The following is a 16,650-nucleotide window of genomic DNA, read 5'->3' on the forward strand; positions in this document are numbered from 1 at the left end:
GTCTCCAACAAATCTTCCTTAACCCTAGCAGAACTACACTGCACTTTATATGTCAAGAGATGCCAATTCACTTGCTAAATATATATAATGGATGCCCCACGTATCCAAGCCTGGCCGGCCCTAGGGCCACCTAAGTGCGAATTTATTTAAAGTGTTGAAACCGTTTTCAACACAAAATCCTTATCTGAACCAATGTCAAGGAATAATCCAGGAAGACCAGACAACTCACCAACTGCACTGGCTAACCATTATCCCCAGAACATGACCTGCACATCAGAAACAGCCAGGTCCCCAATTACTGCTGGGTAGACTGAGGCAAATAGAGTAAGGAAACTTGCCCAGGGATTGAACCTCAAGATGAGCATGTTGAGTATTACACCACAAGTCACCATCTTGCTAAATACATACTAAGTACAAAAACTGAAGCTCTTCCTGGTGCTAACTATCCTGCCAACAGATATATACAGACAGCACTGACTGTCCTACCTATGCAATCCTGCCAGCTTAAGTAACAATTAAGACCCAAGCCTATATGAAGTTTTCCTATTTTATGTCATCATTTAATTTCTTTCAAGACTTACTTCACCTTATTCAGCTGGTATTGGAGTTAGGTTAATTTATAGTTAAGATGTCTAGGTTGCACACTTGCCTGTTACATTTAGCGCCTGTGTAACCAGTACGACAATGGCAGATATAACCAGCATAACGGTCAGCCTGACAAGTCTCTGCAAAATTTTGTTCCAGAGATGGACATGCACAGGGTTTGCACCGCTCTCTGGCCGGGTTACCGTAGTATCCAGTGGCACAAACTTCACAGTGATCCCCCATTGTATGATCTCGACAATTCTGAGGAAAAAGAAATGAATAATAAGTTTCTTGAGCAAACAACTGCTGCTTCAGAGAATAAAAACCAATGTAAAGCTTATCCAAAAATTATCGATATTCTAAAGTCTAATGGAATAAAAAAGAGCGACAGCCTCCAACGTGTTCATATATCGGTTGGGCTGTGTTGGTCTTCACCCGATGCTTCACATTCTATCAGATGTTCGGGACCGCGATACTTTTTGGACTGGCTGTACATTATACAAGGGAGAAGCTCTGAGTGTGTGTGTGTGTGTGTGTGTGTGTGTGTGTGTGTGTGTGTAATGATGATAATAATAATAAAATGGCTTATTAAGAGAAAATAGCAGCCAAATGCCAAAAAAACACAATGAACAGAATTGACACTTTACATATGATAACACTGGGAGTTGACAAATTGAGCAAATTACCCTGAGAAGCTGAAAGTCTTGTATGAACTGTAACTGTCTAATCAACGGTTTAATCAAGTGAATGGGTATTACTACACATGTTTTATGAAACTTCTAACAAAAATGAAACAGTACAACACATCTATTCTTTATACTGTACTGCCATGCCTTGACTAGTACTAAAAACTAGAGTACAATACTGTTAACACTTTAGTGCATGAAAATATATGTACTGAGCACAAAAAGACTAACAGAAGACTAATAAATACAGGAATATCCAAGTTATTGCAAAAGATCAGATCCTAAAACATATTGTGACTATCGGGACAATTCTTCCCATAAGAATCAATGTAATTAGGGGGATACACATTCCTAGCCAGCAACTTTAAACACATATTTTTTTATATACAGTACAGGTACAGGATACACTGTACTGAACATAAACTGCCAAAGGTGTGAAGGTTGTCGTCTTACCTCACATACACCAGTTTCTGCATCACAAGTTTCAGAGCGTCCGTTACATCGGCACTGGCGTGACTCTCCCACTAAATCAATGATGATTGTTGACTGAATGTAATTATTCTTGTGCCAACGATAATATCCTGAAATTTAGAGTCATTATATATAATCTTCAGGCTCACATTTATAACCTATTTACAATCATAGTATGCTATCTACTTTACTTACAGTACATTCAACAGATTTCCATAATTCTTAACATACAGTACTGTACTAACAAAAAATCTTATTACAAATTACCAGTACCAATATAAATTCCAGACCGAGCCATATCAAATCTATTGTTTTTGTTTGTTTTTTGGGGTCACTCAGGCTGATAAATAATATTGTATTGTACTGAAAAAAAAACCCAGATGTAATACCCTGCAGAAGGAAACATACCACTGTTAGGATTCTGACAAGAAGTGCCTGTATAGTTAGATGAGCAAATACACTGCTCCACACCAAGGGCCACCCGGGATGACACTGGAGAGCCCTCAGCAGCGACATCCAGAGTCACATCATGAATACTGTAGATAAGGAACAACCAATTAAAAAATACAGATAAGATATAGTACAGGTATCCAGAGAAGGTAATAAAGTTGCAATCTTCAATAATATATGAACTATAATGAACAGACTACATTAGAAGAATATCTTTAATAAAATAAATATCAACTACAATACAAATTATCTTTTATCTATTTACTTATTATCATCCATTCCCACTTTTGCAGGGAGTAGATGAGAGGAAACAGAAACCTTCATAAGGGAATGACTTGGTAAGGGAAACTTATACAAAAAAACCCACAGAGACAACATGAGAGGGCAGACAACACTGAGAAGCACTTCATACACACCACCTCATATCCTCAATGTGCATACAATATACTGTATATAAAATGGCCCCTGATCTTTAGCAAAACAATCCTGATTTATATATATATATATACAGGTATTTATATATAATGCTCCTATATGAGTCAATCCCAGCTTCTGAGAAATACTGGTAGGTCTAGTTGAGGATTTAACTACTGAAACCATGATATGACTAATCAATGATAATTTTGCTTTAATATGCTATACAATAAGTTCCTCCACCCCTCCTCTAATTATGCTTGGATTTCAAGATTTTAACCCCTTGAAAATGTTACTCAATTATAGGTCAACCCATAACTTATAAATGAGTATACTGCACTGTACATAACTAGAGATCTTTTTAACTTTAACTACAGAACCATCGTGCCATATCAGTGTACAGTACTTACGATGCAGTGGTGGCATCTGCAGCATGAGTAGCACGGATCAGGATGTGCTGGATATTTTGTAGTGCAATCATCATCATTTCACGAGTCACTTTCTGGGGCTTGTTCTTCAACCTCCAATAATCTTCGTGTAATCTGAAGAGTGTAAACATTATGAAGAAATGAGAGAAACTGAGCTTGTCTTTAAGTGAGTGTTAGGATTATGGTCGACTATATAATGAGTGTACGATAATAATGACGCTGTGAAAGCTTAATAACTTTGCAAATATTAATGAATTCATGAAGAAAAGTACATACTGGAAGAAACTGCATTATTTTTTAAACATATTAATTATTACTTTAGAAAAAAATTACAAAGAATGGAGACTTTTTCATAATTTTGGGGGTTTTATTCACAAATCTAAGCAATCAATTTTTTTTTTATTGCTGAATTTTCATGAACCAAAACTTCCCAAATAGCTACCTGAAGAGTCATGAATTATAGAGGCTTTCCTGTAGTTTTATCTCAATATATACACCATAACTACAAAATAATACAAGTTAAAAATTACTAATTCTAACGAACTTGACTTCATATCTGCCATCAGTAGATATAGCAGGTGGATAATACTCCAACACCAGCTGCCAGTTGCCTTGTAATGACACTAATGGATACGACTGAAGAATCTGGTCTGGGAAGATCTTGTTGCCACCTTCACTATGTACTCTGAACCTCAGGTACCCATTATAAGATGTGACCTGAAAAATAAACAAATACAGTACAAATATTAATAAAACAGTAAAAAATAAATAAAACATGGAGAAATGATCCTGTTATCTCATTTACCACAATAACCGAACCTGGATCATGCAACTCCATACAGTACAATAAAGTCAGCAACTCCACAGCCTGAATACAGTACACTGAGTTCCTAAGTAATACATCACATGCCATATCCTTGATTGATGAAGACTGAGAATATTGAGTTTTGTTGCTGACCAATCACCAATGTACCTCTCAAATGTCACAGCACAACTAGAGCCATTTCATGATAAACCTCTTACAGTAATTCCAGAAACTAAAGCCACTTAATCTTCAGCATAAGGCTCCACCATGAAAAAGAAGCTAATGTACTTCTTAAACTAAATTTATCATAGTGTGTGGAGATGATGCCAATTTTATTTTTGTATCTATTACATTATCAGCAGTTAATCCCATTTACTCTATCCATGATACTATTCATTGTGTATTAAGTTATAAGAATATTCATGCACTCTCTGCCTGGGTGGGGGGTTGTGGTATTGGGGACTGATTCACTGTTCCCACAAACATATTCCTTCTGTTTTCCATAGTTGCAGTTACCTCCACTACATCCCCTTGCATATCATCCACAAGGCTTGGTCACTGTTGTTCCTTGGTTTCTGTCTTTTCAGCTTCAAGAGTACCATGTGCTCCTCCCTCTGCCCTACAGTGCAATCTGGAGTCATGAAAGTGTTCTGAATGGCTTGGTTCTGATTCTTTGCTAGGAGTTGTGTCTGTGTATTATACCAATCTGTCTCCCCATCTTCTACTGGAACCCTCTAGTGATGTGGTTTATTCTCTTTCTTCTTCCCTGGCCCAGCCACTTTATTTAGGACAATTGTTACATTCAGGGCCATCTGTACATGTTTTTAAAATGAACTGTCATGAACCAGGTACTTTTCTAGTCTCAGCCTCAACTGACTGACTCTCGGGAAGTCCATATATATACAATACAGTTCTTGAGCTCAGAATAATCCTGAAGTTTCTGTTCCTATGTAAATATTGACTCTTAATCTGCATCACACACTCCTGGAGAACTACTAAGTGCTGTATGATGTTATCCAATCCTACATCACGAATTCCTGCAGAACCCAAGTGTAATTTCCCTTGATTAATGCCTTGATTCTTCCAAATGCTTCCTCAGCTTTAAGAAGAATATGCTTCTTAACTTGCTCTATTTCGCTGATAACTTGGGATCCAGTTATCTCTATTTATGACTGAACTTCTTTAATCCTTATGGTTTGTAATAGCCTCATCAACATTAATGCTCACAGTCAAGGCAATGCCAGTGGCAAACAGTGGATTCCAAAACTACTGTAAGCTATACTTGCTATTATAACCATTAGCACAAACTTTACAGTATGTCTTTGATATATATGTAACACTTCTTTGAAGCCTTCATATAAACTGCACCAAATTCACAACTCTACACTTGCGAGTCTTTTCCTACTTGGATGAAAGGTGGCAGGAACCCACACCAAACACTTACTACTCTCCATTCACTATAATTCATTCATTATCGATGCTGCAACAGACAAGTTCTGCTGGTGTTCCTCTTCTACAACAAGGTTAAAAAAATTATTTCTACGTTGCCACCATTTCATACAAACCAGCTTAATGTATCTGGAATATGTTCATCTCCATAATCTACAAGATGTTGGTCATTAAATTCTATTACACTTTACTAAGACCAATACAGTACAGTACCCTATTTACATCACCAATATATGCTAACCTTGTCTCTCTTGAATCCCCTGGGCAACTGCCAGTAGAGGGGAGCATCAAACAGTAGTGTGGAGCCAATGGTGACATCACCCTGAGTGTCAGGAATGACATGCAGCTGGTTGGTCACGTTGACTCTTGTTTCACCTTTACCGAAGTTCAGGAGTCTTTGTCCAGGAAGTGCTAACTGTATGAGGCAACAATAAAATATTAAACTTATATTTTACAGACCATGACTAGTCCCGGGAGTTAATGTTAATGGTTAAATGGGAATGTATTAACAAATACGTAATGTAAAAAAAAATTGAGCCTCACCTCAATTTACAGATATAACTTGTAAAATTTTCACTTGGGTGCAATATAAATATCTTTAAAAACCAATGTATTAAAATGGCAACAGGTATAGTATATCTCCTGCAGGGCTTCCCGCATTCAGGGGAGAAATTAACAAATTTTTCTTTTAATTTGACTGGACACATGATCATAGATTTATATTAAAAAGATATTCTTGAGGATAATTATCAATTTAGAGTAAACTTTTGTACATTATTAGTGATAAATTAATTTATAAATATATATTTTTTAAGACTGCACTTGATTATGCACATTTATCATAGAATAAAAAGTAATCGAGATGAGTTTCTATATATACATCTTATTGAAAAAGTGAGAGCAGGATCTGTTTAGCAATAATAATAAAGGTGCAGACAGCAAGAGGAACATTAATTAATGTACACTTGGCTCAAATATAAAGCATAATAGGCACATGGCATAAAAGATGATATACCTGTTGGACAAAACACAAATAAAAACATGAATGACAGCATCCACAGTAAACAGCATGGCAGAACAGACCTGAGAAAACTACAACACTAAAAGCATAATATAATGTGCATCATAAGACACTGCATGAAGAGTCAAGTAAAGCATGGATGGGGTTTACAGTTTTCAGTAATTACATTGATATAGCATATCTCCTGCGTGTTCCAAGGGCGGACTACCACAATTGGCGGGCGAAAGGGTCGTTCTCCAGGCACGGGCTGTCGGTACTCGATGGTCAGTACCCGCCCATCCCGCATCCGCAGCTGTAAAGGTGGCGGTGAGGATGGTGTGGAATATGAGCCTATTGAGATGATCATGAGGTGAGTCAGCTTTAAGTATGAGTAATGGTTAAGGAATAAGTTTATGGTAGAGAGGGTTTAAGGCAGTGTGAGTTTATAGCTTTGGGAACTGATGCCAATGAAGGTTTAAATTAGCGGACTCACTAGTATAGGCTTTTGGCAGTTCGAGTTTATAGTAATACAGCTTTAGGTGGTATATATTTATGAGAGTAAGGGCCCATATAGCATGTGTTCGTGGCAATGACAGAAATTATTATGTGGAGGAAGGGGGGAGGGGGGGGGTAGGAGGAGTAACCTGAAGACCAATTAGGGTTGTCCAAAGGAAAATGAGTTTACTGGGGTATTTAAGAATGTAGAGAGAAATGTATCAAGATTATTCGAAGACCAGTGAGAGATAAAACTACATTGCTTCCAGATTCTTTTAAGACACCTACACATAATACTATCCCAGGAGTGAAGTTTGAAATATCGTTTTATAGCCACTGAGATAAACCTACCAGACTACCCACTAAAGGCTGTCTGTCATGTTTAGGAAGATATCTGTGTTGTGAGGCAAAGACAATATCCAGTTGAAACAGAGCAAATGTTGCATAAACAGCTACTCACCCAAGAAACCACAATTTCTGAAGCAAAATTTGTCATTATTTTGGGGGTTGTTTGAAAATCCAGTTAACCAGAAAGTAAACTGCAAGAAACAAGGAATATTTGGCTTTACTTGGGTCACAAACACCAATCTTCACATTCCTCTGCCAATAAAGAAACCCAGCAATGAATGAATGAAGGATTCCAGGTCACTCGTCCCTTCTCTTCAGCCATAAATGGGGTTTCTTGATACATCAAGCCTTTGTTTTATGGTCATTTCACAAGTACATTCCAGCATCACAAAGTTTGGTAAATTTTTCTTCACTTCGTCACTCAGTGGGTGAATCCTCTTTGTTTACTTAAGACAGATCATCACCAAACATGCCTACAAATTAACTATCACAATGGTAATCATCTCAGACAAAAATCAATTAGAGAAATGAATAGTCCACAAACTCTTGCTGGCAGTGAACTCGTAAAACAAACATATAAAATTTTCTTCTTGCAACAAATAAAGACGTATCAGTACTCTTAAAGGAACTGACACTGGATTGTAAAACCAAGATATAAATTATAATATGAGTCGAGAGTATTCCATCATGTCAACTTCAAGAAATTAGGAAGGAACACTGTCTTGTTTCTGAGAGTAGGCAACATATTGACAGGTTCAACAGACCGAGAAATGTGAGGACTAATGTTTAAGACTCAAGAGTATAGAGGTTTGAGTCAAGCAAACTATTTGAACCTTTAATCTGTTGTATCTTTAGGCTCACTGACTTTCGAATCAACCACCAAGTTGGATTTAAAGACTGATTCAGTGAAGCAAACAACTGCTTATGGAGCATTTACAGTGATCTGTCAAGCGAGTCACTACCTCCAGAATATAAACAGTTCAATAAAAAAGGCAGAATATGACAAGGGCTGTTCCAGAGGGCTGATATCATAGACCACTTGTTAAATGACTCATAGACCATAAAAGCCATTTACAGTATCTATTACCCAACAAATAATGAATTGGGGTTTAAACTGATTCTGAGATCAGGGGAGCAAGATACACATACAGTACTTGTATGTGAGTTAAGTATTTACTGTCTGATTGGTCACGCACACACGCACGCACGCACGCACGCACGCACACACTGTCACTATGTTGAAATGAACTGTAGTTTGAGCTGATCCCATCTAAGTTACTATATGTCTTATTTGAGTCACTTATGTCACTTGTATATTATTTGTAATTCGTAACCCATTCCCCAAATATGTAACTGTATATTTTCAGCCTTCTGGCTGCCAAGCTCTTTCAATAAACCGTTAATTATTATTATTATTACACGCACACACACACACACACACACACACACACACACACACACACACACACACACACACACACACACACACACACACAGTTTTACATTAATTTTAGCTTGTCTGGTGTTCTGAATGCTATTCCAGTATGATAACTGTGCATCACAAAACCACAGCATCACCAAGGTAATGAGGATGCCAGGGGCTGATTATGCCAAGAATGATTATGATGACAATGTGAAATTTACATGAATGTTTAACTAAGGATGTACCTTCAGAAATGTAAAGGTGCCGATGTGTACTAGCAACGTTTAAGGAGTCGAAAATACAAAATAATCACAAATCTGAGCTTCAAAATGTCAGGCACTTATGAGGACACAGGGGCTACTAATTCCAGGTACCTGTACATGTACTAAGATACAACACTGTACTAGGATAAAACTCTCTGCTTCTATATGCATCAAATAAATCAAGCGATACAGAAACAGTGAGAGAGACAATATGATCAAGAGAAAAATACACAGAATAGAAGTGCAAAAAAATATTATGGGGAGAAAAAGGAATGAATTGAAACATCAAATAGGAACACTCCACACAACCTCATATCCTCAGCTTTCAAACAAAGTGAATTCGTAACCTTCACACTGGTTATAATGCTTCATAGTACCTTAATACACTATGCATACTGAATTACTGGATACATCATGAGGCTCCTTCATACCAACACTACCACATCTCAACTGTACAGTATATGACCCATTTATCTCTCTCTCTCTCTCTCTCTCTCTCCATGGAACCTAATGTATTTATCCTCCAAATTCCTATAGTATTTAAACAGGCTTTTCAACTCTATTGTCTAATCTTGAACTATCACCGCTCAGAAACACCAGCTGTCTTTTATGTAGTTTCCATCCATCACCTCGGAAACCAAATCTGATGTACCCTAAAACAGTGTGGATGGTCAGCCGTGTCTATATCTATTTAGTACTTGTATACCCATAACTAAGGCCCATCTACCAGTATAATGTATCAATATGTATCTACAGTATCTCCAACTAACTAGCTGTGTACCAACTGTGAAGCCTTTCCCCAAACTTGCACAAAATCACACTCATACACTCCCTCACGTCATCCTGTGCGTTTGTCTCCGTCCCTTCTTTCAACAAGTACTGTACAACCTCTTAGTACAATAAATGTTACAACTTTCTGCCAAGATAACATACGTGTACTGTATCAATGTTGTGTAATGATCAGTATTTTTTTTTCCTATGATATTATATACTCGAGTCTCCTGGGACCAATGGTAGACTAAATATCAAAGACTGATTCTCGAAACCCCATTTATAGCTGAATTAGGCCAAAGAGACAGGACCTCCCTTTCCTCTCTATTGATTTAATGTAGAGTTCAGATGAGCTGAAGTTTATTACAGGAAATCCAGAGAGGATAAGATGGGTAAAAAGAGGCCTGAAATATGACCTCTAGGGTAACTGTTATTTCAGATTTCCATTTCTATGGGCAATGGTTGTGATACTAATTGTTTATTAGTGCCAGCCATTACTGTCAAGGTTTAAGAATGGGTTGGAGCCTGTTGAATTAGGGTACGAGTCTCCTTGTCCTGACCTGGCTGTAAATGGAGTTTTCAAGATCAATCCTTGACATTTTTTTAAAGTACTGTATATAAATTATAATTTACAAAAGTTTAATGTTTCAGCCCTATATACTGTATCTAAAACCATTATATGACTGCATTGTCTAATTATTAGTGAATTTACAAAGTAAATGTAAAAAAAAAACATTAATCTTATTTTGGCTCATGCTCATTAATACCTGTATCAGAAAAATGTGTACATCTGTATATGTGTAAGTCCAAGCTTTACCATTATGAGTGTCTGAGAGCTATTCTGCACTACAAAAGCAGTTATTAAATTACCAGTACCCAATACCAAGGAAGATTGTCTAAACTACAACTGTAAAATATTCCTCTGCTGCACTTCCTAGCCCCAACTCCAACCTCAAGTAATAGTCAGTCCTACCTGAGACCATGTGAGGTCAGCTTGTATGCACTTGTTGGTTCTCCGGAAGCAGTAGCAACTGGTACACCCAGAGGGATTGTTTACCGAAAGGCCAAATGTCCCGCCCACACACTTACCACACCTACGACCCACCACGTTAGACTGTAAAGAAAACGGGGTAAATGTTAAATTCCTTTGTACTTATCTAACAAGTGCATCGATAAATACAATACAATATAACATATACATTCCCTGTCCAGAGCTACACATGTAGATACTTCCATCAACAGCATCCTTGTCCCCTAAGTCCATACAAAATCATATTTTCTGGTCATTCATACTTTACTTTCTTTATCCTCAGTGCCACCTATCAGCTTACTAGGCATCTTTAATTAGATGCTGTGACCTCTAGTGGGATGTGGCCATTTAGTAACTCCAGATTTGACGGAGTAATGCCCTCTGATGTGCTTAAAAACTTCTAATTAAATCCTCCTTGTCCTTCTGTAATATAAACTATGTAATTGTAAATGTTCAAATATTTCTTAAGTGAGTGAGTTGTCTGAATTCTGGCATCAGTGTGGTACCCTGCTTTTGATGTTCTCAATCTCAGAGACCAAAGTCCCATTGTTTCCTGGATGGTCTATTTCTCTCCTAGCTAGTGTCTGCCACCCTATCCTTGTACCTCTTTCTCAGTCTTCCTTATCTCTCATACTATACCTCTGAAATACTGTATACACTACTTTTGCCATTCTTTCAATAGTCATTACCTCAACGTGTTCATACCTTCTAGAGCCCTGGTCTGCCTCTACCAGGGCTCTTTGTATCATTCTTTATTCTTTACATCCTATTAACTCTGGACACTCCACTATACCCACATTCTGTTGTTTCTAACTTGGGTCTTTTCTCTAAATAAATTAACTCAATGATTCTCCTGTACAACCTCACCTTTGCCTCCTTGAAATAATTCTTTCCTGCATTTTAAATACAATTAACACTTTCTTTCCTTATGCTTCTGTTGAACAAAATTTACACAGTTAAATAAGAAAGTCATATACTGGGAGTAATCATAATGCTTTTCCTGAATAATATTTCTCTGGGTAATCAAGACCAGGTTAATTACGGTACATATAATCCCTCGGTTATCCTTTTCTAACGAACAACTTTAAGGTACTGTATCTAGTAAGTAAACCTTTCAGCAGTTTGATTTGGTATAATAGAGGAAATAGATGGATACTAGACCTCTTTACCACAAACTGAAACTGTGGTATGGTGTTACTGTTGGGTGTAATATACATGCCATGGTTTGCTTTGTGGTAAAGAATGTATTTGTGCAACTTGAAAATATTGAACTGCAATGTAGGCTCAGATAACAAGTAAGGATAGTGAATCTGTAATACAAGTAAAGGTCAGAGACAAGAAGGGGATGGCTTCCAATATTCTCACTGACCTTGCATGGGCACTGTCCATTTTCATCACACTGGCATCGTCCTTTGCTATCACAGTTATGTGGATTGGTGCCTGCTTTGTTACATTTACACGGACTACATATTGGGAATCCAAAGAATCCAAACTTGCATTTACCACAATGGTCGCCTTCATAAGCTTCTTTACACACACAGTGGCCAGTACGGGAGTCACACTGGCGACTCAAAGCCCCGGCTCCTAAGCAGTTGCAAGGCTGTGAGGTAAAAAGATATAACATGTTAATGATATACAGTATATACACGTGTTAGTGTGTTTCCTGTCATCTTTATCATCCATGTACAGTAATTGTTTATTAGGAGGAACAGTGGTGACAACTTGACTGTTTGCTTCTGACACTGACTAGTTGTGTCACTTTGAATACACTCCTAATTATAAAGGGGTGATATACATATATCATCGTCAATCTATCATAAATTTATCTATCAGCCTCTATACATTTTTAACTAAGTGTTGTCATTTTAATAGTCATGGGTGATGAAGACCTCACCCTGCAGCCTCGAGACGCATGGTAATCCCAAGAGCCAGGAGAACATCTCTCACAGCGGTCACCTTCTGTGTTAGTTGGACAAATGCAACGTCCAGAATTGGGATCACAAAAATGGCCTGGACTATTGCACGAATCACAAGCTGAGGAGATATAATATGAGGTTTAAATGAATGTAGAATATTCATACTGTATATAAAAATAATTTCAGACTTAAAAAATACAACGATATTTAACACAGCGATTATAAAGTCCATATTAGTCAAACATCACGTTTCTTATTCAATGTATCTTGGGAGACTTACGTTTGCAGCCCTGCCTGGAGAATCCCCAATAACCAGGAAGGCAAGTATGGCAGCGATGGCCCCCGACTCCCGGCCGACACCGACACTGTCCGGTAGCATCGTTACACTGGGGGTGAATGCTACCTAGTTCGTGGCAGTTGCACTTCAGGCATCCAGAACCTTTCACATGACCCCAAAAACCAGGCTGAAAAAGAAAGAACAAAAATAATATATAAACAATTCTGATAATGAATTGTACTGTAATACCATATTGAATTAATTTCCAGAGAGCTACAGCATTTTTTGACATTCGAGCATTCACTGTATTGAGTGGCTGAGTCAATGGTCAAACTCGAAGTATATGTCTCCTATGTCATTTGTTGCTACATTTGCCTATTCACGTTTTACAATTGTCGATTCAGGTTGAAAAATGCCTTTGTACAGTACATCACCACCAACTGAAAACCTGACCATGCAGGCCAAATAATACTGTAATAATCCCCCACAGTGTTGGTGGTACTGTACCGTGGTAATATGTACTATATGTCTCTCACCCACGTCCTGGCTTCAATCCCTGGCCTGAGAGAGATATGAGAAGGGTGTAATACAAAGTGACTAACAAACATAACACGTTTTCTCCGGGTACTGTATTGTACAGTACAGTACTCTGATTTCCTCCTGTACTAACACTGAACAACGAAGGCCACAACAGAATAACAAAGTTCATATCAATTCAACTGCCCGAACAGCTAGTAAGCTGATAAGGGGTGAAATGATAAAAAAATAATAATAAATGCACATAATTCACAACTACTTAAAATAGCGACAAATTAATGCAACTACTGTTACTTTACTTTATCCTCTTTGCCACTGATCAGCCTGTTAGCCACTCAGGTGGTTGGTCATGTCTCTGGCAGCAAGTACTGGGCATGTACTGGATCCAAAATGTACCTGAACCTGTGTCAGTGCCAGTGTTGGTTAAGCTGGTCTTAAGTCAGTTCACACTCAGTGCTGTCACAACACTCTATGGTAGATTATTACAAGAGTTTACAACTTATACTCCAAAAAAGTTCACTTTGATAATTTTCAGTACTTGCAGTTTCTTTAACCTGAAGCCGTGATGTTCCTGTGTGGTGGGCATCCACTAGCTCCAGAAAAGAGTACAGAACTACTGTGCTTGATTGAGTTATGTCGTCTGAGGTGTTTATAAATGTTGGGCGCTGTAAACGCTTCTGCGCTTCACCTTATACAAGGATGTAGGGGGGTGCCCAATAAATAAATAAATAAATAAAAAAACATAAAGAACAAGTGTTATCAGTAACTACAAACCATCTATTGTGATGCTCTATTTGTTTACATAACACAAATGTTGAGTCAGTGAGGCAGGCAGAGTCTGCCACACTAGCCACAGATGCTGTTGGTACCACGGGTTATTATTGATGACTGACCCGCCGATGAGTTATTTGTTTTGATGTTTATTTCTCATTATACAGTATTTTCATCAGTGAGGACTGATATGATAATCATTTCTTGTGCAAATGCTTCGTTTGGTACATATTTAGGAGCCTAAGGTGCGAACTACTTTGTCTTCTCGGTGGTAATGCGGCAGTATTATGTTAAGGTCAGGTCAGGTCAGGGTACGGTAAGGTAAGGTTTGGTAAAAAAAAAATGCACAAACTACAGTGTCCTCTATAAAACATAGTTAAATTGCGGCATTTTTATAATCGTTTACTATGCTAAATCGCCGGTGGGTCAGTTGTCAATAATAACTGAGAATAAACATTAAAACAAGTAATACATCGGCGGGTTATTCGCCAACATTAGCCAAATTAACAAATAAGTAGAGTACTCACCCTGCAGGAGTTACAGGTGAGGCCAACGACGTCCTGCCTACAGGAACACTGACCAGTAACAATGTCGCAGCTGGAGGAAATGGATCCCCTCTCGTCACATCCGCACCCTGTAACACAAAACATTAACTTAATTAGCTTACCTCAATAATATAATTAACTTTAAATCATAATACAGTATATGGCAAAACGAATCCAGAGAAAAAGGGCACAGGTTGCGTCAGAAGCGTAAACACTTTCAGCAGACAACAGAAAGAAGTTGGAATGTACAGAAAAATGAGATATCTTGGTCATATAATTAAGGATGCACGGATAACACCACAAGTATTAATGGGCAAAGTTGAGGATAGGAGGGCCAAGGGAAGGCAGAGACTGAGATAGATGAATTAAATTAAAAACTGGGTCCCTCGGGAGATACAAAACATTAGAGGGTTGGTAAAAACAGTCAAAGAACATTTAGAGTGGAGGACTGTGGTCGCCAACCCTCAGATATGAAGACTGTACTCTGAATGATGTTTCTTTGGTATAACCCTTTTGTAACAATATGTTTTCAGTATTTTAAGATACGTCAAAATACATTAGTGATGCAAGTGAAACAACCAACATAGTAGGAGTTCTCTATATATACTATGACCTAAAATATATTTATATAAGTCTTTTGCTGCTGTCAATGTTGCAGTATGATGACAACACAATAGTTTCATGAATTATATTATATTTTTTTATAGTCATGGAAAGTAATATTCTCTTTTCAATTATTTTCAGAAGAACCGTCCGCCTTGTACCAGGACATAGACTGGACACCAACCTTGTACGGATCTGTGTCTGTAACTTAGGTAATTTTATAATAATATCTCTGCCTACTCACTTTAAGCGAATACTAAAGACTAGAAATAAGATCCATTTGGCCTGTAATCAAAAGGTTATCCATCCCTATCCGTCTTATGAAATGTGGCTAAAAAATACCGTGGAATTTCAACGCTTCTCGGTAACTTGGTAACAAAACCGTATTTTTCCATCGGTAAACTTAAGTCACCCATGCATAGTATTACCTGTTATGGAAATTAACTTAGTTACTAGACACATAAACAAGAACTTACAAACAAATTGAAAATATAATACAGCTTCAGTGTCCAGCTACGTACGAGTGATTTATGTTATGTTTATTACTGGAAGGATGTATGAGGAAGGGCGCGTTTCTTAACCCCTAAAACAGATGTGACAGTGATAACGCTTTATTAGTAAGTTTGTTAATTAAGGTGACTATTATAATAAGCTATAGCAATTATTAAGTACGATGTTGCACGTTGGTTGTGGATATATATAATGTATACTCGTAAACCGTTACCAGTGAAAATTCCCAAGTAAACCAGTACCATTGCATAGTCCGCCGTACTCGTTATCATTACACAGTACAAAAAAGAGCAACTGACGAAGATGTTTAGCTAGAGGTACTGTTTCTGGGGACAGTTAATGGTGCAGGTAAGACAATAGAGAACAAAGAGGGATATTGTAAGAGGAACGTGAGAAACATTGAACTGTGTGTGTGGATCAGTCAACAAGTGGTGAAAGACTGAAGGGAGATCCTCTCATCCCTCCCTAATGAACACCAGACCCCCAGCCAGTCCTCAAGAACCCGTGACGTCACCCTCCAAAGTATGACGTCACCCTCCAAAGTACCACGTCATCGTTCTATCGTTAACACTATTCGCCTCTAAGAGTATTCTACAGTACCAGATACACTATGGAATCTGCACAAGTATAAACACTGTGGTGACTAGTTCAGTTAGTTGGGTAGGATTAGGTTGGGTAGCTTAGGTTAGGTTAATTAAATCCAAGTAAGGTAAGGTAAGGTAGGATTAGGTAAAGTACGCACCCCAGAGTACATGATAACTGAAACGTGTACAATAATTATCGTTCACACACAACAAGATAAAACACGACAAAATATCCCTAATAAAACCATAAACAAACCGTCGAGAATTAATATACATTCTAGGGTAAACA

At 37.8% G+C, this 16,650-nt stretch overlaps 2 protein-coding genes across 2 annotated transcripts in view; both read right to left on the bottom strand.

Annotated features, from left to right (window-relative positions):
• The window catches only part of LOC121856152 (laminin subunit alpha-2-like), a 44,015-nt gene extending 35,713 nt beyond the window's left edge, over positions 1-8,302 (bottom strand). Inside the window, exons 1-7 of the mRNA XM_042351466.1 lie at positions 6,476-8,302; positions 5,530-5,703; positions 3,579-3,751; positions 3,017-3,148; positions 2,151-2,278; positions 1,725-1,852; positions 650-846 (exon numbers count right to left, since the gene is read on the bottom strand). Coding sequence (XP_042207400.1) covers positions 650-846; positions 1,725-1,852; positions 2,151-2,278; positions 3,017-3,148; positions 3,579-3,751; positions 5,530-5,703; positions 6,476-6,655 — 1,112 coding nt within the window. The 5' untranslated portion in view covers positions 6,656-8,302. The remainder of the gene's footprint in view (positions 1-649; positions 847-1,724; positions 1,853-2,150; positions 2,279-3,016; positions 3,149-3,578; positions 3,752-5,529; positions 5,704-6,475) is intronic.
• Positions 8,303-8,585: 283 nt separating this feature from the next.
• LOC121856190 (laminin subunit alpha-1-like) lies at positions 8,586-14,769 on the bottom strand. Its single transcript, XM_042351534.1, has 5 exons — positions 14,647-14,769; positions 12,815-12,998; positions 12,513-12,652; positions 11,988-12,218; positions 8,586-10,702 (listed from the first exon to the last, which is right to left on the bottom strand). The coding sequence occupies exons 1-5, from the start codon at positions 14,767-14,769 to the stop codon at positions 10,541-10,543; spliced, it is 840 nt and encodes a 279-aa protein (XP_042207468.1). The 3' UTR covers positions 8,586-10,540.
• Between the last annotated feature and the right edge of the window lie 1,881 nt (positions 14,770-16,650).

This window comes from Homarus americanus, unplaced genomic scaffold, assembly GCF_018991925.1.
Source record: "Homarus americanus isolate GMGI-L3 unplaced genomic scaffold, GMGI_Hamer_2.0 scaffold48016, whole genome shotgun sequence".
NCBI classification, from domain to species: Eukaryota; Metazoa; Arthropoda; class Malacostraca; order Decapoda; family Nephropidae; genus Homarus; species Homarus americanus.